At 39.1% G+C, this 27,468-nt stretch overlaps 1 protein-coding gene across 2 annotated transcripts; it reads right to left on the bottom strand.

Annotated features, from left to right (window-relative positions):
* On the bottom strand, window positions 1-25,632 carry porb (P450 (cytochrome) oxidoreductase b). 2 transcript variants are annotated; one of them, XM_047392231.1, is made up of 16 exons: window positions 25,489-25,632; window positions 19,662-19,854; window positions 12,797-12,845; window positions 12,274-12,402; window positions 11,878-12,030; window positions 9,659-9,783; window positions 8,205-8,294; window positions 7,925-8,023; window positions 7,604-7,720; window positions 7,399-7,517; window positions 6,352-6,533; window positions 6,068-6,217; window positions 5,728-5,989; window positions 2,849-2,994; window positions 2,478-2,563; window positions 1-1,449 (listed from the first exon to the last, which is right to left on the bottom strand). In XM_047392231.1, exons 2-16 carry the CDS (start codon window positions 19,838-19,840, stop codon window positions 1,305-1,307), a joined length of 2,031 nt encoding a protein of 676 aa, XP_047248187.1. In that variant the 5' UTR covers window positions 19,841-19,854; window positions 25,489-25,632; the 3' UTR covers window positions 1-1,304. The 2 variants fall into 2 exon arrangements, with proteins under 2 accessions (XP_047248187.1, XP_047248188.1); XM_047392232.1 differs by lacking the exons at window positions 19,662-19,854; window positions 25,489-25,632 and adding an exon at window positions 15,098-15,595.
* Between the last annotated feature and the right edge of the window lie 1,836 nt (window positions 25,633-27,468).

Raw genomic sequence — 27,468 nt, 5'->3', positions numbered from 1 at the left:
ACAAATTAGTCCAACTTTATTCATTAAAAATGCATGCCTCCATACAAATAATTACATTACAAAGTGTAATGGCAAAAAAGTGACAGCGCCAGATAAAGTGTCTCTTAAGATTAAAACTTTCTATGAAAATCTAAGCATGGCAGAAAATAAAAACTCTACGTCATGGTTTTAATGTGAACGTCTTACACTAAGGCAGAGTGAAAAAAGGCACAGACTGCACTTCAGATGGTTGGCTGACCTCCACCCCCCCCTTCATATGTTCTCGGTAAAAGATTACAGACTGACAGACATACACAATATAAACTTTTGTTTGGTGGTCTCTTCATGGTGGTACATAAGCATAAGGACACAAACATCACACAAAAAGATTTCTTACATCAAAGTTTAATCCATATTCTTTTGCAGTATCTGATCGATATAAAGCTGTCATTCCAGGGTGATACTTTGTTTAAAGTGAAGTGTTTCAAATGTTCCATACAGTTGGATTTTTCCTGTAGGAGACGAATGGACTTTAAATGCACATAATTTCATGTTTTTTTTTTGTATCTGATCATCATGTTGAAGTTTCAGTTACTGAAATGAAACCCTTAGTTTCTGCATACAATTCCCTTGTCATATTGCAAAGATCAAACACTGATGTACAAATGAGGCAGATTTCCTTGAAGTATTTTACACATTTAAAGTACTTAAAAAGCACTACCAGATCAGCTCAGAGACGGACTGAAGTTGGCACCCTTTAATATGAAAGCTTCTGAGTGACCATTCTGCACCAGGACCGTGCAACGTTCCTCTTTTTCTGCTAAAGGTGGAAAAACTGCAGATTTCCAAACAAGAGACGATCTCAGGATCCATTTGCATCCCATAACTTTGAACTGAGTTAGGCTTTGTTTATAAAGGAATTTCAAACCAGAAGATTGCATTTTTCAATTCTTCAAACTTTTAATGTTGCAGTCAACTTTTTATTTTTATGAGAGACTCCTGAGGGTCTCTGGAAACCAGAGAGGCAAATCTCTGTCAGGCCTGACACAAGGGGTCAAGGGAGGACCTCTGCCTGCTTGTGATGGAGGTATAGAAACATGTAATGTAGGATGTGAAGGTGAGAAATGTTGATGTTGAACTCCTGAAGCTGCTGAGGTAGGGTTTGCCTCATCCTCCACTGCTACCTGTAGCCCTCATGAACCAGGGGGGGTGGGGAAATGGGCAAGAGTGTATGGTTTTTCATATTCAGTCCTGAATAATACAAACAGTAACAACAGGAACTACCACTTCAGAAGTAAGGAGTAAGGCTTTGTGCCAGAGGCTCTTTAGCTCCACACGTCCTGTGAGTAGCGTCCCTTGGTCATCAGTTTCTTGACGTAATCTGTTGCCTGGGTGCGTGTCATGCCTCCAAATTCTTCCGCGATGTCGTAGAAAGCCGACTGCACGTCTTTCGCCATGTTCCTCGCATCACTGGAGAACGAAGAAAACCAAATGCAGATAGCTTATTTATCAAACGGTTTGTAAAAAACTGTTAAAGTGCATGAGGGTTTTTTTTTTCATAGGGCTGCTGCGCATAGACTAATAGTCTTCAGAAACAAATGAAAAAGCTACACGTTTATGACTTTTTTAAAAGTCCTCTATGAGACTTTTATGACTTAAACTTTAGGCAGATATTAAGTTAAATAAATAACCTAAACAAGATAAATATAACTTGTGGTTTTTGGCTCCAGCATGAGAAGTCCATTGCTTTTACACTTAAGTTACCAAACTTCAATTTCTTAAAACAGTTTACAGTAAGGTCAATAACTATTGAAATCAATGCAAGAAATCCACATAATAATTATAAACCTTCCCACAATAACAGAACAGGAAGCTTTGATTTTAATTCATTAAATAAACAATAAAACCGTTTCAGGGGCAGAATTATTTTTCAAGTTCAGAAAAACAAATATCATAAAAACAGTCAATGAAACAAGCAATTACTGAACATATGTACACTTTTAAGATGTAATTAAATCAAGTTTAAGAGCTGCTGGGGGAAAATCTGGAGGTATTTCAGACCTAAAACATTTTAACTGATAACATTTAAGACTTTATGTATTTTTAGGACCCTGCAGAAACCATTAGGTGAAGCATTGTTGAACATTTAAAATTTTAAATTCACAAAAGAGCTTGTGTTTTTACAAAAGGATTGTTCTGTACTCAAACATTTTCACCTAAAGTTTTAAACAAAATATTGATGAATAACTGACAGATTTTTAAAAGCAATACAAATACTTCAAAGTTTCAAATTAATCCCATTAAACTTAGGCTTTTAACTGCTTCATTATATAAAAACGTTCTTTGGCCTAAATATTCTGGTATCCGTAACTTTAAAGGCCGTGTTTAGTAGACACCGATCACAAACCTTCAGTATAGTCCCCGATAAAAACAAAATAATAAAAATGCTTGATATTATTGAAGACAGCTTGTTTTTGGAGATTAAACGTGGTCATTACCCGCAGACGTAGATATGAGCATTATCTGTGTGGATTAGCTTCCAGACGTGTTCCCTATTCTTCTTCAGGTGATGCTGCACGTATACCTGGATTTTGGAAAACAGGGAAAATAAAACATTGTCAAGCTGCGAGTTTATAAACTTTGATTTATGAAAAACAGAATATAAAAAGCTAAAACACAACTCAGAAAATAAGTTTACAACCACATACATCCCCACAGTATAGTATAAAACCAAAACTAGTACTTGAAGAAAAAGGTAAGAGTAGAAAATAACGTAACAAACTACTTCCAACACACTTTTGGTGTAGAAACATCTCATCTACAGCAACTCTGTAATCTCTGGCTTCAGCAGTCAAGTAGACAGTCTGACCTTATTCTGCTGGTCTCTGGAGAAAGCCACATTAAGCTGGGTTAAGACTCCGTTCTTCTCTGCCTCCTCCAGCTCCTCCTGGTAAATGTAATCCTCATTCTTGTGTCTGCAGCCGAAATACATCACCGTCTCTCCAACGATCTTCCCTGTGAAGTAAAAGCATCCGTGTTACATTTAAAGCTCAATCTTTGTAAGAGAGGAAGGCACCAACAGCCATTACATGTGCTCTGTATTTGGTCTGTAGTTTTCTTTTTTTCAAGGTTTCCTTTTTGCAATGACTAAACTAAAAGATATCAGCCAAATATTTATTTTTGTTAAACTAATTTCGTGCATCTGTTCCACTCCTTATGTATCAGGGGCCAAACGTACAACCAACCAAAAAAATGAAGTAGTACCTGTAATTAATTTCAGCGCCTGGGAACTGACATGGCGAAAAATATATATATAGCGTGCGCATAAAATACTAATTTCTTCCCACGAAATACTTATTTGTGCGCAATAAATATCAATTCGTTCCCACGAAGTATTAATTCGTGCGTACGTTATACCCATGAACCTTTCGCATCAGGAGGACAAAGGAACACATCGACAGGTCAGGGATCAAGTGGCGAAGAAAGACTTATAACTTTCATATTTTCTCAGGTTACAACCACAAACCTCAACTAAAATTAAGTATTTAAATTATTTCATAGTTTGTGTGATACACAGTTTATCATGAAATGTTTTAAACTCTGGCTCTGCTTGAAATGGACCCCAAAGTCTGATTGGTTAATCTACACAGCAACTGATCTTCAGGCCAGTCACCTTGGCAACAGCAACACAGTGATCAGAGTTTCTTAGATTAGTTGCCGCTGCACACATAAAGTAATAACGAAATATAAACTACGAGACCTTAGAAACCACCAGCTGGGATTCCAGGGTACGCAAACCACATCTACCCGGCGCACCAACTGCCTTGTCAGGTGTCAAATGGAGTAAACCCAGTTATGAAGTGATGCAGCACAGGACTATGAAAAGATCCATCTTCTAAGCCCTTATTGGCCTAATGCTCTCCTACCTCTAGCCGTCAGGTCGCTCCGCTCTGGAATCAGCATCGTGTCTAGGTGCTGAACACTGATCCACTCCTGGCTTTTAAAACAAATCTACAATCTCCCCTGTTCAAAGCATATTTTATTTATCATTTATTGATTCGTTTATTGTACATTTTTAAGCAAGCTTTTGAACCTTTCATCTTATTTTCATTTCAATTTTAATTATCCGATATCAGATTTTTATCTCTTTTCTCACTTGAAAATTGATCATACAGAGTCATAAAAATTGAATTTTGAGTCCTGCTTGAATGTGCTTTATTACATTGTCTGTTTCATGTCTTGCCTTTGTGGTGTCTGCCGCCTGGAGTTAAGCTTCTGATTGAAAAGCTCGGCATAAATACAGTTGAAAGTTGAATTACATAAAAAATAGAAAGGCTTCATTTTTGATTCAAATGTACACCAGCACCGCACATATGAATACAAATATGTCGCCCAAGCTCTGAGTAAAATGGCAGGCAGGTAAAAAAAAACTTTAAAAATAGGTAAACATTTTGTAGTATTGAAATACTGCATCACAAATAGTGAAATAATTATAATTAAAAGTAATGTTCATGAATGTTATATTGGATTATGACACGTTTAATCAATTTAATTTTTTTTTACAAATTACTAATGTACTATAAAAAAGGATTTCTGGCACTTTTGTTCCTTAGAGATGGATAAAAGGTGTAGCTAAAACTTCCAGCCCAGCTGCTGGGCAGGTTAACCAGTCAGATGTTACTGCCACTGTGGTGAGTTCAAATTCATTCATAATGGACTGTAGCACATAATTATTTAAATTTTAATAAGATTCCCCATTTAATTATATACACTACTTCAAAAAAAAAAAAAAAGTATAATATCAAGTCAGTTTAACTTCTGGCGTATTGATCTGGTCAGTTCAGTAGTAAAGGGGTTGTTGATCAGAATCAGCTGTTTTGGTGTTAATAAATATTTAAGGCATTTCCATAGAGAGACACACAGACCTGTACAGGATAAATGATGGCACCCTGACTGCCATTAGATATTGGGAGGAAATCCTAAGACCCACTGTTGGACCCTTTGCTGATGCAGTGGGTCCCAGGTTCCTTCTGGCTCATCAAAATGTCTGGCTTCATATGGCAAGAGTATGCAGGCAATTCCTGGAGGATGAAGGAGGAACATACCATTGATTGGCCTCCACGCTCCCCTGACCTAAATCCAACAGAACATCTCTGAGACATCATGTTTAGGTCCATCTGACGCCACCAGGCCGTTACTCAGACTGTCCATTGAGCTCAGTGATGCCCTGATCAGGACATACAAACTACTGAGTATCACATTGCTGCAATGACATTTCAGCAAATTAGACTAGCCTGCAGCATCAGTTTGTCAGGTTAAATTTCTCGGACTTCAAATTACGCCCTCCGAGTTGATCATTTTCCGTTTAATGAAATGATGACGCATCCCTTTGTTCCCAACACATTACCCATTCCTTATCAATGTGATTTATTTTCCAATTGAGATCTAATGTGTTTTCAAAGTGTTCCTTTAATTGTTTGAGTAGTGTATTAAAAAATTATATATTTACATAATTAAAAATGTGTCTATTTATGTTCTACTTTAATTTAAATACACTCATTTATTAAGCATTATTTAATGGCTTATTTATAAAATGTCACTTTTGACCCTTGATATTTTATTTCCCCCTGCTCAGTAGACTGGGTAGTCTACAAAAGGACAAAAAACATTCCAAGTCCTTCACCTGATATCATAAAATCCAACCAACAACACCAAGGACAAACATTACGACACAGAGTAATTAAGCACCTTGCTGTTTGAGCCAGCCTCTCTCCTGGATAAAGCCCATAAACGGAGCGATCCCAGTGCCAGGGCCGATCATGATCACTGGGTTGGAGGCCTTGAACGGCAGGCGAAACTGGGACTTGCGAATGTACATGGGGACGGTGGACTTGTGGCCGTTGACGAGTTTGTTTTTTAGCCAGTTGGTTGCGACTCCCTTGTTGACGCGGCCTGTCTTGGTCTCGTACTCCACCACCACAGCACAAATATGGATGCTGTTGGGGTGAACCTACAGAACAGACACATTTTACTAGGAGCCGTCTCCGTCAAAGCAGCAACTCGTTGTGCAATTTAAAGGGGTTAGTACTTTAGACGAAGAGGCGATGGAGTAGTAGCGAGCCTGGAGACGAGGCAGCAGCTCACATAGGTGGTCAATAGGGGGCTTCAAAGAAGGCATATCCTCCAGGATAGCCAGGATATTTCTACAGGAGTCCAACACCCAACTCTGGTAGAGAGCCTGTAGACAATGATGTGGAAATGAAAGAAAAACCCTCTCCTCACTAGCAAAAGTCTTCCAAAAGTCAAAATCTTGAGCGTAAATCACTTCAAAATGGGGGTAAAGGTGTTCTGAATCTACAGATCATCACTGACCTTGCCCTCGGGGGAGGAGGAAGCCATCTTTCGCATGCTCTCCTGATCTTTGGGGTCGGAGGCATACTGCGCCAGCTCGTACAGGACGTTGGTGCGAGGAGGGTTTGTGATGTCCAAGTAGTGAGTGAGGGCTGTGCGGTAGGTGGTGGGACAGGGAAAAGGGTGCTTCTTGTTGGACTCCTCTGCAAAAGCATTAAAAGATTTATTAGTATTTCAGCTAACAGTCCACAGTCATGATCATTAGGTTTTGTAGTGACACAAATGTGTTTTGTTGGTTCAACATTTTCAGATTTCTGTTATACTGAAAGATTCAAAACATTTAATAAGGTTCAGAGGATTTTATTAGCAAATATGCCTAATTTATATAAAGAGTCCTTCGCTTATCTACCAGATTTTGTCTCGCCTTTGGTTCAAAATTTCAATGGTCTGATCTAAAATGCATCTTTTTCTTTGTGACAGGGTGCTGATGACATCAGGATGCAACGCTGTTCTCCCAACACTCACCAGGCGCCCCAAACAATCAGAAGGATTGATCAGAAGAAATGACTTTGACCCAGTGTTCTGGTTGACCCATGTACTTCCTGCAGAATTTCAGCTGATCCTCAATAGTAACTGTTCAAAAGTCTTTGCATAATTTTACATGCAAATGCACTCACACCCATCTGCCTGCTGGTTTACATTTAGCAAGCTCTGCCCTGGTGGTAACACAATTCTGTAGCACTGCTCATTCATGGCCAGTGATCTTAACGATAACATCCTTATATGTGAGGCCATTTTGATGCAAAGAGACGATGGCTGCACGGTTTCCTTTATATCAAACTTATCTCTTTAACCGTTTCATTTTCATTTATGTCACTAACCAACCTTCTGACCTTGACTGTATGTTAAAACATTAACATGTAATTCATGCAGCGGTACAATATCTAATTCACATGCATTAGCAGGGCTGACTAAGCGAGTCTAGAGGAGATCAGTGAAGGACTTCATGATAGTGTTAAAGGGGTGGGATTCTGTGGCCAAGGTTCTCTGTGTTGGTAATGAAAATACCATCAAGGTTATTGAGAGAGATAACCACATCAAGGTCCATGCCAAGGATCTCTCCCAACCTGTTCACCAGCTCAGAGTCGTTTGTGGGGAAAACGGCGACGTGGTCTCCCGACTCGTATCTGAAACAGAAGAATGTGACGTTTAGACTTTGACCTTCACACATAAACCTGAGTTTGTCCTTACAGACATTACCAAGAAGCTTTACCTGATCTTGGAGCCTGTGATGTCCAACTGTAGATGCATAAGATGTCTGTCACCAGCTTTGTTGAGCTTACAGTTGACAGTGACCGGAGCCAGGAAAGGGTTTTTAGAATCAAAGGGCCTATCAAACATTAAAAACAATTAAGCATTTACTCAGACAAAAATAAAAAAAAAGTATTTACAATTCCTCTTAAAAAGGTGTTTTCTGCATCCACCAGGGGGCACCATGTTTCATTTTTATGAAGCTGCTTTTAGTGAATTTTGCAACAGATTATATTACTGTAGGTGAAACGTGAGGAATGACTGAAGACGTCCCTGTACTTACGGCTTTTGGACTTCAAAACTCTTCAGACGGCCAATCTCTCCTGTGTACACTTTGTTCATGTTGATGTCAGTGTGCAACTTCAGCTCGTACTGCCGGATGCTGCATGTCGAAAAAAAGACTAATTATGAGACTAAATATAGGCTCATCATACATACAAAAAGAAACAAACTCAATTCAAAAAGCATTACAGTACATTCAGCTATACTGTAGTTACTACAAGCAAAATACAGCTTGGAAGTAAAATGAATATATTATAAAAACTATTTGGGCATGACTGCACCTCGACTCATCTCCTGACGCCTCCACGCCAAAGTGCTCACAGACTGCTGGCCAGAACTGCTCTCTCCAAGAGATGAAGTCCTCCTCAAGGCTGAAACAGAGAAGCACATCAGGAAGTTTAGACACAGATGTTCAGATCAGGCGTTGAAGGCAGGAAGGAAGGAAGGAAGGAAGGAAGGAAGGCAGGCAGGCAGGCAGGAAGGAAGGCAAAAATTTCCACATACTCTTATTTTCTTAAAATACTGAAGTCAAATTCTGCACCTTTCCTACATCGTTTGTCAAAGAAAATCTTTAGTGTGAACTTTAATTTGAATAAAACTCTTAAGTGAAACGAACACCGACCATAAAAAAAAATAAATGTGCTGCAGGTTCCTTGATAAAAGGTGTGAGTCTAACAGAAATGAGGAAAATTATTCCCAGTTATGAATAGATGCACACATCCATAACATTTATCTGATTTTATATTAAACTGAAAGAAAGACATGCAAATTTTTAGATATTTAAAGAGAGTGGGAGTTTTCTGCTTTGATGCAGTTCACCAACATGAAAAAAATCTTTATCTTCTAGTACTCGACCTGCCGATCAGAATAACTTGGAATATTTTATATTGCTGTTTAAATGTCTTTTACGTAGCACAATTGGTTGTTATGACTTTGTGATAAGTCTGTTTTTCTTTGATAACTCACTGTTTTCTATCAACTTTATTCTTATTACACGGTGCCAGAAACATTTGATTCCAAGTCAGAGGAAAGTACTGTCAGCAGAACATATTCAGTAAGCAGACTCTTGGTGGTCTGCCACCAATCTAAATGAATGTTCATAAACAATACAACACAAATTCCCTAGATCAGCAGGCAAATAAAGTGTTTCCACAAAACTGAAAATAGTATGGAAACTGAAACTCAAGAAACCTTTTTTTTTGTTAAATTAAGCAAATTTGAAAACATTTGGCTTGTTTCCATAAACTGGATTGGAAGTATTTTAATTAGTCTCAACTAAAATGGTTGGCATTTAAAACACGGATCAGGAACATTAAAAGTCGTTAAAAGTGAATCATGAAACAAGACATTTATGCTAAATTAATTTGATCAGTGAGAGATTTGAGTCCCATTTTTGACAAACTATTGTTGCTGTCTGGATTTCATTTTTCACTCTTCAGCATTAGTCAACACCAGTGACTGTCCACTGTCTCTACATGTTCATCCGGGAGGATTGAATGCTGCAAGTCTCTGACGTTTTCCTTAGACAGAAAAACTTTTGATCCAATTTGAATAAATTTGAATAAATAACTAACTGACTGCACTGTTCAATGATTAGGATTAATTGGAATGTATGTACTTGACTTTTGTGAAAAAGTCACAAAAAATTCACAACACATGTCGCCTTGAGACGACATGTGTTGTGAATTGGTGCTTTATAAATAAACTGAATTGAATTGAATAGTAGAATACTTACTTGCCATCATCATCACCTAAACCAAGATCGAAGATGCGCTTGGCTCCCAGTTCTTCCAGCCTTTTGTCTACATATTTTCCCATTGCGTTGTAGTGTTCGTATGTCTTATTGCCCAAAGCAAAAACCTGTAGACAGAAGCCAGAGCTGAGTCCTGATCCTCCAACATCTTCCATTGTCTAAGTGCAATGATCAGTTTAATTTACATATTCTTAAGCAGTTTTTTTGGAACTTGCCAATAAATTGGAGATGCTTAAGTGAATATGTGCGAATGTGTTTTAGGGAGAGTAAACACCCCAACTTATGGGCTCGAGATAATTAGAACTCAGGCTACTTTCAAACAGCAGGTCTTGAAGCTCAATTATGATTTTTTGCTGAAATCCGATTTTTTTGGCACGACTGCTATTTAATTGCCATCGCCATCAGAGTTCAGTCCGAACGGTTCAGGACCGATATGCAGATCGATAGGCAACTTGAGGTCAAGTGCTTTGCCCAGGGGCACATCGACAAGAGGCAGGAGGAACCTGGAATCAAACCCAAAACCTTCAGATTTGAAGATGACTACTCTACCTACTGAGCTACAGTTATTCAGTTAATGAGCAATGGGAGACAACATTATGACCACATCATAACAAGACGAAGAAAAGAGTACCACTATTAACAATGGCCTTATGTGGGGCAGTGACTGCTGCCTCTGTAGAGAAGTCTGTATGGATGAGCCAGGACAATGACGTAAACGTCGGATAAAATGACCGTGGATGATTCAAAGACTATGGAATATGTATCCCATTTAGAACCACACCTGGAAGTGGCACAATTCAGATTTTTTTGGAGGTGAAAAAAAAAAAAAAAAAAAAAATTGTAATTGGGCCGTTCAGACTGCCATGAAAAGTTCGGATATGGGTCGCATTTGCCTGCTGTGCGAACGTAGCCTAATTTTAGCTCGTGAGAACAGAAACACCTTGTGAAAGCATTCATAGCTCTTACACATTTAAACAGAATTATTAAGATTATAAACAATAGGCCGAGTTTTCTGCAATCTGAGGTTCCAGGTTCTCCAGCTACCCGTCTTTGGAGTGGCTCTTGATAATGTTGACCAAACATTATTCAGAAGTGAGCAATGCCTTAAAAGCAAAAGGAAAGAATAAAGGTTTTTAATACTAAAGATTTTCTTCCTGAATAAAAACATTAAACATTTTTTGATCTAAACCCTAAATTTTCTGTTCATTTGGCTTTGTGGCTCTAACCAAACGTCATGTAGTATGAAGGATGGCAAAAAGTGCTATCCCAGCACCAGTTTGCTGCTGGGCAAGAGGAAAGACCTGCTGTCATTATTAAGCATTAATTAGTCATGGTGGTGATATTACAGTACCTGTTTGCAGGGATACTGGGAAAAACATCATTTGCGAGTTTAAATTGTCTCCATGGACTACAATCCTCCACCAAAAACCAGAATAAAACGGGGGGAGAATCAAACCATAATAATCTCAGTTAAGAAATGCAACCTCTGGGGTGGAACGCCCAAATTGATGCGAAAGGAAATGGATGAACGGTTTCTAAAGGTTTTTACTAATAAAAATCGTAAGTCATTACTTGGAAGATCTACCTTTTGCTGCGACAACCGCAACAAATGTTGAACACTATGCATTATTTTCCTTCCACTTCATAATTATGCACTATTTTGTGTTTGTTTGCCAAATAAAATGCCAATAAAATTCATTGAAGTTTGTGACTGTAATGTGACAAAATGTGAATGTTCAAAGGGTATAAAAACTTTACAAGGCACCATATAAATTTAAATAATTAGCACACTATTAAAATCAATGATCAGAGATCAGAGAGTCTGCATTTCAAACAGGTTTAATCAATCCACAGATCGTGCAGCAAGTCCTGAAGGGAGAGAGACAAAACCCACAAACTAGCTGCATAAATAAACAGGTAAACAACATGTAAACACAATCTGAGCTCAGCTACTTTCCCCATATACAAACTCCAAGAACATTCGTTTTAAGCTAATAAACGTCAAAACTGATGTCTTTCGCAAATTACAATGGAAAGAACAGAAGCCCAACATATAAGCCTGTGAGATTTAGCCAAACTCCAATTTAAGAGTTACTTTTAAAGTAACAGAAAAAAAACTATAAAAACACAAAACGTAATTTTAATACATACACACCCTGCATCACTAGCTTAAAAATAACCATCTGATGATGAAGACTCACTGTGTAGTTGAGCCCAGAGAGGTTTTCCTCATCGTTCTCCTGCAGCCAGTCATAAAAGTCCTGGGCGTTATCTGTGGGGTCTCCTTCTCCGTACGTGGCCATGCAAAATATGGCGAGGGAGTTTTCAATCTCGGCCAGACGGGCCAATTCCCCCTAAACACATGAAAGGCCAAGAAGTGGAGACATTTAACACAACATTAAACACTGGACAACTAACCATTTTGAACAAGTCTGTCCCTTTGTCAAAGAGAACCGTGAGACGATTCGTTTATGCGCACTCTGCTCCGGTCTGATGAATATTTGGATTAGAATTTCAACACTGAAACACCAATCTGATGAGTTATGCCTTCAGCACTGATGTGAATAGGCACATGTAGGACATTGTAGTGTGATTACCATGCTGTACTCCTCCGGATCAGCGGCCATCCCCTTCATGCCGTAGCGCTGAGCATCCTTGGCCAGCCTGCTGGCAAATTCCTCCCCTGTACCCGTCTGAGAGCCATAGAAAACAATGATGTTCTTTCCCTGGGCACAAATTTACAAAAACATGTTAACATTTTGCACATGAAAGAGCAGGATTAGCACTTTAAATGATTCTACATTATTTCCAACATAAAGATAATTTTTACATAAACTCGATCTGGTTGCCAGGCAAAAACAAAAAAGATGGTTTACACATGTTTAAATGTTGCTCTGATAACTAAGGCCTCATCTGTAACCATCATGGTATCTGAAACATTTGCTGCTAAACCACAGGATTCAAAACCAGCCTTCTTATTTCCAGTTCTGGCTTGGGAGCAGAGGACCACAGGGGTCAAAGCAGGGTTTTGAAATCTGGAGCTACATATGTGGTCACGTTAGCAAGAAAAATAATTAAAAAGGTAAAAAAATAAAATAATAAATGAATAAAATAACTCACAGTTTTCTTCATTTTCTCGATGAAACTCGTCTCCCGAGTGGTGGGTGCCCTGGAGAAAGAAATGAAAGAGGTTTTAGAAAGTACAACTAGTGTGCACAAACCCTTTACAGGCTAAAAGATAAAAATAACATTTATTTATTTAGTGATCAATCTAAGTGACATTCAAACTCATCTCTGTGTTCTGGCCTGCATATTGATTCTAGATCAGAGATTTGACCTTTTTACTGGCAAGACCCGAGTCAGCAGGGGAACACCGGAGCACGTAAAACTCAAGAGTGAGGCCATGATAAAATAAAATAAATCAATGAGAAACATTCACTGTGCAATAGATAAGGATTTATCTAGAAAGAACAGGTGGGAGAGTAATTACTGGAGAGATAGAGCCTAGCAGTGTACTGGATCAACTGCTTAAACATGTTCTTGATAAGTATTCAGTATTAGAGAGGAAGCGACCTAATCTCTATGGGGTAAATGTCATGGTAATTCAAATATCTACATTCATACTGTCTTGCAAAAGCAACCAATGCATCGACACAGATCAAAACAGCGTGTGCTGCCAGATGGTTGGTGAAAAAGAAGCTCAGGAAGTTAAATCTATTATTGAGTCGTAATAAAAAGGCGACACCGCTTGAATTGGCATCAACGAGCAGAGCGGACGCCTGCGGATTTGCCTCCATTGACAAAAGATTACAAGGAACGTGACTTTCGGCACAACTTCAAACGCACAATGAATGCAATTCCTGATTTTCACAACAAATAAAAGAGCAGAAGACACCTGCACAACCATTAAAGCTCCATGTGAGCAAAATTAGGGTTTCAATGAGGAATCGGAGTCTAATTATTCACTTGCGGAAGTTTAACCAGAACATTTCTAAAGAACATGTGTAGAACAGAGTGTGGATCCATGATTTCAAAAACATCCACCCAGCATTACCAGGGTTTAAGCAGGCTGTTATCAGTTCACACTGATTGCCCTATAGTTACACTGCAGGGAGGGTTCTGACACCAGGTTACTGGAGATTGAATCATTTTTACTCTTCAGACAAGCATCCTAACTATAAGTCAAACCAGAATATTAATTATGAAGTAAATCATGGTTTTAACCACAAAAATGAATGTCAGTAAAAACTGTGTTCATCCTGTAATTATCTTGAAAGTTGAGTTTTTATTTTGCTGCTGCCATTTATGTGCACTACACTTACACTGAGTTTAAAGAGAGACAAAGAGAAGATCCAAAGGCTAAATTGGACCATTTTTGAAATTCTTACCATCATTGTTTTTACGGTCAAAGTTCATTATGGGTGAAAATGACCCTTTTCATCTCAGTAAACTGACTGGAGGTAGCTTCTGTCATGGAAGGACAGAGGAACCAACATGATGGATGGATGATATATGGACAAACAAATTTATTGACGAACAGATGGACGAGGGATGAGTCACTGTTTCTATATACAGAATGTATTCAATTATAAATTACTCCTCTTGGGATCATTTACTGATGACTGCAAACCCTAAAAAAACAATATTATTGTTGGGATTCTTACTTTTGGTGTTTAAACAATTTTTCCATCATTAATTCTATGAAAGCGCCAGCGAACGCTGCGAGTATGTTTTAAATTTGATTACTGTGTGCTGTTGAGCTGCACAGCTGCACTATTTAATCTAACTGGTCCAGTAGCCTATTTATTAGTGGTTATGTTTTAGAGCAGTTACATTTACAGCCAAAAAGGCTGATAAATGTGTTTCAAATACTTTTAATCCTCACTTTTATCATCATCATAAATACCACAAAGTATCTTGATCAAATTTAGGTCCACACTGACTTCACCAGAGTAATCGGCGCATGCTCTCCAGCCAGATGGAGGCTGCGTCGCCTTCTCTGTGCAACATGTGTTTAATAAGCCGCTGTGGACAAAGTGCAGACCCAGAAAAAGCAGAGATTTTCACAACTTCAAATGTGACATGAGCTTCAGCTTGATATCCTTCACTCCAAGCAAACAGATGGACTTATGTTGCAACAATTATGATGGAAATGTGCAAATCAGCGCGGGAAATAATTAAGCCTGAGAACAGTTAATTACGAGCTGATTCAATTATGTGTGCAGATGAACAGATTTCCCCTCCATCTCTTTTATAACTTCTCTGAAACATTGTACGTTTTTTTATAACAGCTGTTTACGTCAAAGGTTTCTGAGGTCTAACTTATCCTGTTAAACGTAACAGAACAGATACAATTTGTCCAACAATCCCTCCAAGAGGTTTCCTCTACATTTTAAGTGGTAAACTGAAAACTTTACTGACCTCTCAGCAGCATCTCTCCTGTCCTCTGGCAGTGAGAAGACACAGCCCATGACATGCAGACCTGTAGCTAAACACTTCAACTATCACTGCTGTGTAAGCCAAGAGACAAGAGCCACGATGCTCAGAGAAAAAAAAAAAACCCACAAAAAAACTCCAAAAGCTTAAGATGGAAAAGTGAGACCCGTCCAGACAGGCGGATGGATACACTTATGATTTGAAGTTCAGTCGGCCTTCACGTTCACCTCCAGCACAATCTGAAGTCTTTCTCTTCCTCTGTGAAACCAGTAGCCTCTGTCTCTGAAGCACATTCACCCAGAGAGCGCGACAGCCCGCGAGCCTCTGCCAACCACCGGGAAAACAATTGTGGGAAACTGACTTTCCCATAAAATGTAGCCGAGCAGCAGAATCACAGTTTCTGACTCGCACCAACACACACTGAAATGATCAGGAGCTGGAAATGCCTTCCTCTTCATCCCCACCCCTTTTCCTCGGCGCTCTGAAGGGTGTTCAGAGGGAAAACATCCTCAAGATCCATTCTGAAAATCTGGCTGGTTATCAGAGTAACTCTTCAGCAGTCTAGTGAGGAGGGACAGGGTTGTGCATTTTTCCCCTGCCCCCACCTCATTGGAGGAGAGAGGGGAATGCCATTTCTATGGCAACCTCATTTATCACAAAAGGACTGCGTTTGTGACGTGGCCCAATAACAGAGCAGCTCTGTCCAGACGCAGATAGGAAAGAAAATGGAAAAAATGGCTGTGGGGAAGGCAGGGTGAAGAAAGGGCTGCTTGTCTTCAGCCTCAACTTTCCACTTTTGGACAAAAGGACATGGCTCGCTCTCCGGAGAACTTTCCAAACGGGTTCAGGGACGGGGGGAAAAAAAAGCACAGGAAAGGGACGGAAGACTACACCCCTTAATACTAGTTAGACAATCACTGGCCCTTTAAGGGGAGGGGAGTCCAGCTCGCTGCTTGTCTAGATATTTGTTCCCTTCCGGTATCTTTTCCCTCCAGGGACACATACAGTGCAGTCAAACAAGCCTTTACTTTGGTCAGAAAGGTTCCTGAGAAAAATGTCCAAGAAATAACAAGGGGCACCTTTCAAAGACCTGTGTGGATTTTCAAACGGGCTAAAAATGGAGCCTTAACACTTCCACCCTTGTTTCATTCATAACAGGAAACCCTGGAACAGTCTTTTAGAAAAGGAAAAATAAAGCGGTTTCCTTTTCAAAAACCTCTGCAGCTGCATACAATCTCTGGAAAATATGAAAGCCACAAACGAATTTAACAGCTAAACATTGTGGATTCGTAAAAACCAACGATTACCTTTTAAATGACAACGTAATCGGCACGTCGTGTTTGTCCGGATTAAGCAGAAAATTTGTATTGTGCGGCCTCAGTTTTTTTTTGACAACTGGAGTTCTTTTAGTCATTGACTTCACAGATTAAACTATAATCTTTATCAATCAGCTTCTAAAATGGCACGTCTCAGTCGTTGTGTCCTCCGGTAACATACTTCACCCGGCTCTGTGGCGCTGTGTATGCCAGCCTCACTTCTGTGGCTATCATTGTAGCTCACCACTGTCAGTGTGTGAATGTGTGTATGAATGGGTGAATGACTTACTGTAGTGTAAAGCGCTTTGGGGTCTCTGGGGACTTGATAAAGCGCTATACAAGTTCCAGCCATTTACCATTTAATTGGATCTGTACCTTTTCCCTCCCAATCTAGATGATTTGTCAGTCAGTCATTTTCTACCGCTTATTCCATAGTGGGTCGCGGGGGAGCTGGTGCCTATCTCCAGCAGTCTATGGGCGAGAGGCGGGGTACACCCTGGACAGGTCGCTGACTGACTGACTGACTGATTTGTCTTCCTTGAAAAGTTTAACCCTCGTTACCAAACTACTTTCAATTGATAGAATGAGAAAATTGTCATTTATAACAGAAGACCTGGTTGGATGCCAGATCTCTTAAACATCGGTAACAATTGGAAAAAAAATTAGCTTTGCTTTTTGCTTCAGCTTTTTCTTTACCTTGAAAAACCTACTACAGCCATCGCTCCGATCCATCTCCTGCTCTATCCTACCGCCCCTCATGAACCCCCAAGATTCTTGAACCCACAACTTGGAGGGAGGAATCTACCTTTTTTCTTCTGGCACCCTTCTTTACACGTTTCAGTGGGACTGCACCAATCCAGCATCCAGGACTCACTGTTTACCAATTACAATTAGTCATCACTTGTTTTCTTGTGTTCATCGTCGTTGCTGTACAGAATCTGGCTTCCTTGGCTGATTTCTAACACTATTGACTCTTGCTTCTACCAGTTTTCCTTCACTTTCTTTTGTTGTACATTTAGTGTTTTTAAGATATGTTTTTTTTTTTTCTACCTTAAGATTTTATATATTCTGAATGTCTGACTATCAAAGTCTATCCATTTTGTTTGCTTTAGCTCTGAATTTTTGACTAGAAATAACCATCAGAAAAGTCACTACCTGGATGTAACAGAGCAAATGGATAAGAGGCTACCATTGGATAACTGATGCACGGGTGACAAGCTGGCGACAAGTTATTAAACCTTATCCACATCCTGTGGTCGTGGAAAAGATGTTAATCTTTTTCAGAAGCATTAAATTATTGCCATTCCTCAAGCAAAGAAATCATCTAAGGACTAAAAACTCATCTATTTTTAATGGTAAAAGTAACAGCATTTCCACACAGACGATATGAAGGGAACTCAAGGGATGGGGACAAAACAGGGATGCAGTCTTCAGAAAACCCGTGGTTAGTGAGGCTTAATTGGAAACGAAGGCCTCTGTCTTTTTTGTTCTCAAACATTTCAGCCTGTGACCCCCAGAAAAACAGTACTATTGGCGACCTCGTAAAAATATTCATGGAACATCCGCATTTTTTTATTTCATGATATATTTATTTATCTGATGTTGGCCCTTTTGGCTCTCCATACATCCTCAGGGGTCACATCACAATGATTCTGAAAATCATCTCACAACCCCCCACTTGGTGTCTCGAGACCTCCACTTTGTAAAACTCTGGTTTAGACCAAAGGATATGCCTGGCTCAGATAAAGTCCAGACCTAAATCTATTAAGAATCTTTGTAAAGATTTAAAAGTTACTGTCCAAATCTGACGGGGCAGAGAAGAAGAATGGGCAAAAAAAATTTAAAAATTTAGTCGGCACAACAGCTGCGTAATATATGGAATCGCAGTATCTGTGTGTCCAATACTGCAATTGCAAAAGACTGCATTGATGCAATATTGGTTAAGATGGAATATTTTAAATTTCATGCATTCATGCTTGGTATATCTATGACCCTTTTGTCCACGCCAGGTGCAGTTACTTGGAGGCGGAGAAGCTAAATGCTCATGGAGAGTGGTTGGGACAAAACGTAATGATAAAGAAAGAAAGAGCCTTCTGAAAATAAGGAATAATCGTAATCAATGAGGTGATTTTCAGCAAAAGTAGCAGAGACATACCGTACAGCTGTAAATGCAGGAAAAGGTTTTGCTTCAAAGTATTTACGCAGAGGGCTGAGCACTAATGCACCGACTTTTCGGAAATGTATTTGCAAAAACATGGCATCATATTCTTACTGCTTTAAGTATGAAGTAAAGCTTTAAATATGCATTAATACTTTCCTGAGGTTTAAAAAAAGGACAAAGGTTTGTTATTTATAATTACACCTGAACTCTAGACAAGCTTTAGTTTCACACAAGAGCTTAACATGTTCCTATTTCACCCCGTATCCCTTTACACAGCAACACCAAGAATGCAGCATCTGCCATTAGCTTTGTTGTTTTTTTTTGTCCTTTTCAAAGAAAAAGAAAATCATTCAGTGTTAGGGGAGTGACTAAAATGTGGCCAGTGCAAGGAGAGTTCAATGTAAGACAGACAAGACTCTTTTACTCCTCTAATAAGTGACGTGGAGAAGGAACAAGGGAGGACCGGCAGGCTTGGAGATGAGAGAAAAATGTTAACCAAGGAAAACGAGATCAAGTGAGTTTATGACAAAGAAGAAGCGTGCAAGTAAAGGAGGAGGCTGAGAGAAAGCAAAGGTCACTGCTGGTGAAACATTTACCTAAAGCATCACACTGTGCACTCTCACACACATGCTCCAAGGACTCTACAGTGACAGCTAGTACAAAGCTAGCCTTTGCACACAACTTTGTTAGGATAGCCCCGGGAAGTGGGCCAGCCTTAAAGATACAGCCTTGGACTCACTTGCATCAAATATGTCACACAGACCGCGGGGTTCTGCTCACCATTTACAATCTCCAACTACTCCACCTCAGCAATATTCTTCATCATTTCCATGCTGATCAAACCCAGAAATAAGTCCCATTAAAAATGACACAACATGCCATAATTTCCTTTACAATCCACACACTTTCTGCTTAACTCTAAAAGTTATTTAACTGTTTTTAGCAAGACTCAGAGTTGAGCACATTTAAACTCAAACAAGATATTCACCTTGAATTAAGCAGCATTAAGAAGCCATTTCAGTAAATATAAAAATTTTTAAATAACATAGAATACTTTTTTTTTTTTACTCACGGGGTATCAATCTTCTTAAACTCGGGGATGGGCTCGGGCTGCTTGCGCGACATGAACCAATAAATGACGAGGCCCATAATTAGAGAGAAGAGGAAGAGGTCCAGGTTGCTGAAGAAAGGTTCCTCTTCATCCACGATGTGGTGTGTGTGGGTGGTGGTCTCGGGGTCCATGTCTCCCATGTTGACACTCAGCACTACAAGCAAGCAAAAGAAGGAAATTATTTTCAACTTACACTGAATAAAGTTTTATTAAACGAGATAATTGTTTTATTTCTCTGTAAAGTCTTTTTTTATTACCTTTATAAACGTAACATCTCATGTAAAAAAATTGAAAAGACATCTTCTAAAGCTACACAGTTTTCAGCAATGGAGTAATCAGTGAATAGAATCTGTTTAGTTTCACAGCTAAACATCACTGAGGGCTCAGGAAATTTCTGCAGGGAACATGGTTGCTAACGCACGTCCCATGACACACTGAAGGCTTTTAAACATACACTACTGGACAATTTGCTTTACATTTGGCTCTACAGAACCCAACATTGTAGCCCGGTGTTCTGGATGCGTGAGGAATCTCCTGTCATGTAGCAAAACATTCACTCCTTTTACGCTGAGCACAAGAGGACATCGTGTTCTGAACGCTTCAGTCCCGTTTGGGATGAGGAAACAATGAATGCGGGGTTGGACGTTTTTATTGTCTCAAATCCCCAAACTTGGCTTAATCACAACTAGAGAATGTGACACAGCAAAAAAAAAAAACTAGTTCAACAAAGTGCTGGCTCTGCACACAAGCAGTCTGCTGCTGATTCATTACTTTATGAGCAGCCTGGTACTCATTTCAGTAGGAGCAAAAGTCACAGTGGGTCCAGGTTGCATAATGAAGTACAGTGTGGACAAAAGACTCCTTAATGTAATTCTTGTGTCAAATACTTCATAAAGATCGTCTTGCAGAGATATTTACCTTTATCAGAACAAGATCTGAAACATTTTCCAATGACATCTCTGTTAATAGCAGAATTCAAACTGTAATTGCGGTCGTTCTCTAATTCAAAGCTTAAGAAACATGTGTTAATAAATATTTAAGGCTGTACTTGACTCAAAGTGATATTTTATAAACATTCATGCAACAATAACAACCAGTTTAGGGCATCTTTTGGTTTACACGCAATATATCACAGCTACTCTGTAGCAACGTTTGCAGCTATATCAACTAGCCCCTCGCTGAGGAAACCTTGACGTACTATTAATCAGATACACAGAAACTAGTTGCAGACCCAGGTTGTACCATTTTTAGTTTGACCAGATGCGACCAGAAACTCAAAAGTCTCATCTTTCCCTGATCAGTAAATCGACCGTCTTCACTCCCCGTTGCTGTCACTAAGTGAAGAAGGCTCAAAGTGTCGGTGTCCATGGCAAGTCAGGGGAAACAAAAGATACATGAAGTGATTTAAAAGGAGACTGTAAAAAAGACACGTCACGGTTAGCGGCCTTTTAATCACAAAGTTAAGGTAAGGTCTACTTTTTCTAGGAAAACACAGAGACGGTTTTAGTAATGGTAGCAATGCTAATCAGTAGCATAAACTCCAAGATTATTGTGTTTTTTTTAAATAGTAAAACCCTGTTTTACAGCAACTTCTCTCTCACACAAGTGGCATGACAACAGTTCTAATCTTAAGATAAATAATTAATGACCACTCACAGTAAGAAGACTAGAAAAAAAACAAAAAAAAACAAAACATGCAACCCATGTATGGAGGCCTCAGTCCTAAACACAGCCGTCCCCGGTTCGAGTCCAAACCTCGGTCACCTTAGCTGCACCCCACCTCTCTCCACCCCACTTCCTGTCTGCCTACTTTAGAAAGATAACAAAAAAATACTTGTGGTGCAAAGAATAAAACAGAAATAAAAAAGTATATCTCATAACTATTTAGGTAAAGAGAGATCGGAATCGGCTTGGTAAAGCTTTACAACTGCTCCAGCAATGTAGCCCGACCCAACATAATATTTACGCATAAGTACAATAAACCGATAGATTTCAGGTCAAAGATCTTAACTGTCCACTAAAATTACCATCACGTTTACAAAAGATATCAATGTCTGTTTTAATAACTGACAATATGCTACACTAAAATGCACTGGTAATAAACACTATAAATATCTTACACATGTAGAAAATAACCTCTCAATTAGCAGCAACCCAACCCTTCTGGAAAGTCAGACACTAGGGGGGAAAACACTGGACAGGATCCAGGATGATATTCTCATTCTCATAAAAAACACCACAGCATCATGGTATTCCCAATAAAATCTACAACAATAAGTATAACAACGTTTATTTGCTTTAATTTAAAAACAGAACAGTAACACTTCTTTTTACTGCTGCTAAAATAAAATATAATGGTTATTAAAATTATAATAATGCTATCTATAGCAGTTACTTATTGTGTTGAATTTGAAACATAGAAAAATAGACTAAACACTCGCTAAAGTTAGCAGTGGTCTTCAAGTAAATCCGGGGGTGAAAGTGAGCCGGTCCGGTCCAGTACTGCGTATCACTGAAAGATTCTGCGCTGGTACGCAGTACTGGGAAGAGGGAAGAAGGGCTGTCTGCTATAAAGCCATCATCCAGAACCAATTACGGCTGCAAATATTCACGAGTACACAAAGATCAGATCCGCTACCAATAGACAGTCTAAAACATAAATATAGCTTTTTTCCCATCATTCCAAATAGTTTCTGAACTGTTCTGCTATGATGGAGCCTCAATGCTCTTTCTTTGCTTCTCTCTCCTCGGAGCTCGAGGTTTTTGTGAACGGCCAGCGTTTAAAACGAGCACCGCTACGTTTAATGTCTGTCTGCTCGCTGCTAAATACCCCAGTTAAAAGCAAAGGGAGAGAAACTAGTTGTGTTTCATGTTATTTTGCTGAATTACAACAACACAGTACAGCTCGAAAACACAGCTTATGACCAGAGATTTCACATACACTACACGAGAGCGCATGCGTGCTTTACCTCCGAAACAGAACGGTTGCCAAGGAGATCGGTGCGTTCGATTTAATGGACTGGGAGATTTTACACAGGTGGTGCACAGACATAAAAAACCGCCCCTTGCATTAGGACAGGACGAACAAAAAAAATCACTAGCCATCTACAGACTTTTAAATAAAAACGCTAAAACAACCAAACTGTCAAATTTTTAAATTAAAAGAAATCAAAACTTGACAACAATGCAGAGAACAATAACTTCTTTGTTCACATTGTCAAGTGATTCTGATTTCTGCCTTATATGTGTGTGTGTGTGTGTGTGTGTGTGTGTCCAGTGCCTTCCCAGCCCCACTCTAGCTTCGCCCTAAGTACCAGCAAGAATTTAAAAGTACTTTCACCCCTGAGTAAATCTATGTATTAGTTAGAATATTATACCTTGTTGCCTTTCTACTCTTTATATAGATTAACACCAGTTACAGTTTTTTTTTTGCAAATGGAAATATTTCTAGACAGTGAAATCTACCTTTCTTATATGCAAGAAAAAGTGTATGGATTGGCCAGCTAACCGGCAGTGCTCAGCAACTATGGAAGCAAATCGTTACCATATTTCAAATGAAAAAGCATTTTCAGAAATGCTTTTTCATTTTAAGAATGTGGCTGCATTATTTGACCCATAAATAAACTTAGTAATCAATCATCCTATTTGCATTTGCATTTTCTTCTTCACGACTGCGCATTTTATGCCATAATCAAAAAGAAAACAAAGCAGACATTGCTTTTTCGTTTTCGTGGTCTGCCCGCAAAGTACTGCCCAGAACTCGAAAACGAAAAAGCATTCCGCGCTGCCTGGGACATCCAGCGTGTTTTTAAGCATTTATTTATATTTTTCTGTGAGTGACAATTCAGAATAGCCGCTCATGCTCTATAATAAACCGGCTGTTTGTGCAATAAATCTTCGTCATCCTTTCAACACGTCACACATAGTGCTATTTATTTTCCATGTCAAGTAAATACAATCACCTTATGTTATGGGTCTAAAGCTGTTTATTAAATAATAATCAATAATGAAATCATTATTTAAAGGTAACAGGCTATAACAATAATGACAACCCATTTGCCGATAATCAGCATCAGCTTCCACAAAAACAGCAGCAACCGCATTGGCAAGCTTTTACGGCCAGTCTGGCACCTTCCGGCATCCTCACGGAATCCCCCTGCCACCCTGCGGCAGACTGTGGTAGTTCCGGTGGCAGGCTGTGGCGGATCCGCCACAGCCTGCCACCGGAACTACCAGTTCTGCCTGCCACTGCCACAAATTGAGCTCGGTCCTGCTGCAATTCAATTTCTCAGCACGTTTGCAATGCAATGCAATGCAGACGTGCACAGCGCCCCCTACTGAACAAGATGGGTAGCTCGGTCAGCAGGGAGCTGAGGAAGAGCGGCTGCTGACGTCACACTGCTGCGCCCGCCGCTCGGAAGGCTTTTTCGTTTTCGAGTTCTGGGCAGTATTTTGCAGACAGACCATGAAAACGAAAAAGCAATGTCTGCTTTGTTTTCTTTTTGATTATGGCATAAAATGTGCAGTCTTGAAGAAGAAAATGCAAATAGGATGATTGATTACTAATTTTATTTATGTGTCAAATAATGCAGCCACATTCTTAAAATGAAAAAGCATTTCTGGAAATGCTTTTTCATTTTACATTTCAAATTGAATTTTGGTATCTATTTGCTGGGGCATATTTTGAAAAATAAATCTCAAATGTCTTTTTCTTTTTCTTTTTAATTTAGTGAAGGAATGAGCAGTCTTGAAGAAGAAAATGCAAATAGGATTATTGATTATTAATTTCATTTATGAGTCTTAAAATGAAAAAGCATTTCTGAAAATGCTTTTTCATTTGAAATATGGTAACTATTTGCTTCCATAAGCAACAGCTGGGGAAAGAGCAGTTCTGCATGTTGCCTACAGCCAGTCCTAAGAGGACACTAAAACTTATCTGAAGCACACATTAATGCAACCATAACATATTACTTCATATTGGTTTCCAGTAATGAAGATCATGTCAGACTGCGCTCAGAACGGGAGTTTAAAAAAATTTAACGTGAAATTCTATTTAAAGTTTGGATTTTTTACTTAATCAAGTGGAAAATCAACATCAAACTCCCTGATCAACTCACAACTAAATATCCTCTGCCCAAATATGACTGCCCAAATAAAGGTGTTTCTGCAGCTCTTTTAAAAGCAATAACAAACTAATTAGTTTTTATTAAACAGAGGCGGTTTGGTGAGGGTCATCCTGACAGTCCCGCTATAAACAGTCGGAAAACAACTTGATTTGTCGCCATGGGGAAATAATGCAATAGTCCAGGTTCTGACACTGGTTTCCACCGGGGTTTGAGAAGTCCCACATGTTTAAAGCTGCAAACCAGCCTACATTTTTCTCTTTATTGCTCCACGTACTTATTGTAGGGGACAAAATATTTTAGAACTGACGCTAATTAGCGAGCAGCGGGACCGGGCTATGACTAAGTCCTGGATTGTGACAACAGTAGCTGTATAAGCTCCACAAAACGTAAACCAATATTCAGAAGCTTACTTTTCGTGTCTACATCCTGACACAAATAAGTATAAACTATTATGTTTTAACCACGGGGCGAACAGGAGTTACCACGAACTACCGGTTTGCGTAACACACTTGTCTGAAGCTAACACGTCACTAAAAAGCTAAAGGTCTCCACGGTAATTTAAACCCGTACAGCTGCTGTGACTGTTGTCACTTCGAGCAAATTGTCACAGGTGGAAACTGTCCGTATCAGGCTGTAAAATGTGAGCAGAGAGCGAACCTTACCTTCTCCTCTCTTCTTTGTGTCAGACTCAGACTGCGCTCAATGCGGAAGGAACTTTACGCCATGAAGGACCAAACCAACTCTTATCCAATCACCAATCAGCGGGGGAGGGCGGAGGACTCATCCTGTCTGATGACCAAAGTCACTCCAGCACATGCATGTTTTTCCCTTTTGCAGAAAGTTACAGAATTGTTCGTCATGTTTTAGGGTGGGCATTGTGCAAGTTAATATTACTAGTGTTTTTCAGTATTTTATTATTTTTGGACCGATCAACTTAAGCTCTAATCACGTTATTAAATAACTGCCAAGGTGCAGCAGGCAAAGGGTCATGGTTATGCAACTCAACCAGCTGAACAGGGATGAAAGGCAGATTCATCAAGTTAAACACTGTTTATGTTCACAATGCCAAGGACGTGAGGCTGATACAACCCTGCTGCCTGATGTGTCTGCAATCTCATCTGCATTCAGTTTTTACTGAACTAAAAGGTAAAATCTACAGCACAGTCAAAACAGGAGTGTGAAAATAAGCAAGATTGCGTTTAAACTGCTTTAAAATAGAGTATCACTGACTAGTGATAAGAGACACTCTCCGCCGTGTGATTCTTAGCTCCATTTTGTTTTATTTACAGACAAATGTTTTCTTCACAAATCTGCTTGTCAACTCGATCCAGAAAGCTGCATGTGACTTTCTAGATTTCATTTTCTTTGAAGGAAAACCTGTATTTAAACTATTGTTCACTTAAAGGAAGTGTTGAACTTTAATTGAAACGTTTACTTTCTACCAACACGTTAAAATCTAACTAAGGTCATTGTTTTTAGAACAATTCGTGTTTGTTTCAAATGACTCCTTCTTTCATTTAAATTTTATTTTATACTGTTGTCATTTGACTCAATAAGTGCCCAACTACAGTGACATAAACATACTTTTAAAACACCTTCAAAATTACTGCTCTGCAAAAAAAAAAAAAAGCCAAGATAATGCATTCAACATGACGGGTCATGCTGTAGTCTTTCATTTTCCTCCCCACCAAATCTGTCCAATTACTATTTCTTCTACCTGATTCCACTGGCATTTATCACACACCGCATCTCAGAGCCCATTAGAAGGTCAGAGAATTGGTCCTTGAAGTGTTAATATACCGCATAAATACAACTTTTTTATGATTGTGGAACAAGATACATCACACCACTAACATTTGCCAATAATTTCTCAGTCCAGCCCATCATTTGGCTTGTATGAAACCTCAGCGGCAGATTTTGTTCAAATGGTGCCCTGTGTGAGTCCCTCTTAAGCAGTGTTTAAAAAATCTTTTTACCATGTGGAATAATCCATTGAATGTCTAATCAGCTTACATATTTGAGATATTGAACTAGAGATGATCAAAAGCAGTCCAGGTTCCTTACAAAACCCTGAGCAGGGAATCATACACTTCCAATCGAACACCAACTTCAGCATTTACTTGCAGTGCCAACACTATGTACACCACAGATGGGTGCCAATTTCTGTTGATTTGGCAAACAAATGAGCAATAATGAAATATGTTCAGAGCACAACCAACAGCTAGGTTTTTTTTGTCTGCCTATACCTCAGAAAGTTAGTGCTGATATCTCTGATTTTAGAAATCCACATTTGACTGATGTCAAAACCTGTGTGTCTCTGTGCTGCCCTGTGATGGATTGTCCAGGCTGCATTAAGCTATAAACGGTGATAGTCAATCTAAGAGTGAACTTTATTCTCAGATCATAAATTTTTTATCATAGAGCATAAATAAAACATGACACATATATATATATATATATATATATATGACAGCGGTGCAATAAATGTCTCACTGCTAACCTTTGTCAAAGTTTCTCGGTCCAACCCATATTATTTTGCACACAAACTCATTAATTATATTAACTTAACATGTCAAAAAAAAGATATTACTTCTTTATGATACACAAAACTAGAGCTAAAGATGGCTATCCCAAAACTTAAG

This window comes from Girardinichthys multiradiatus, chromosome 18 (genome assembly GCF_021462225.1).
Source record: "Girardinichthys multiradiatus isolate DD_20200921_A chromosome 18, DD_fGirMul_XY1, whole genome shotgun sequence".
NCBI lineage: Eukaryota > Metazoa > Chordata > Actinopteri > Cyprinodontiformes > Goodeidae > Girardinichthys > Girardinichthys multiradiatus.
This window is presented reverse-complemented; position numbering and strand designations above follow the sequence as displayed.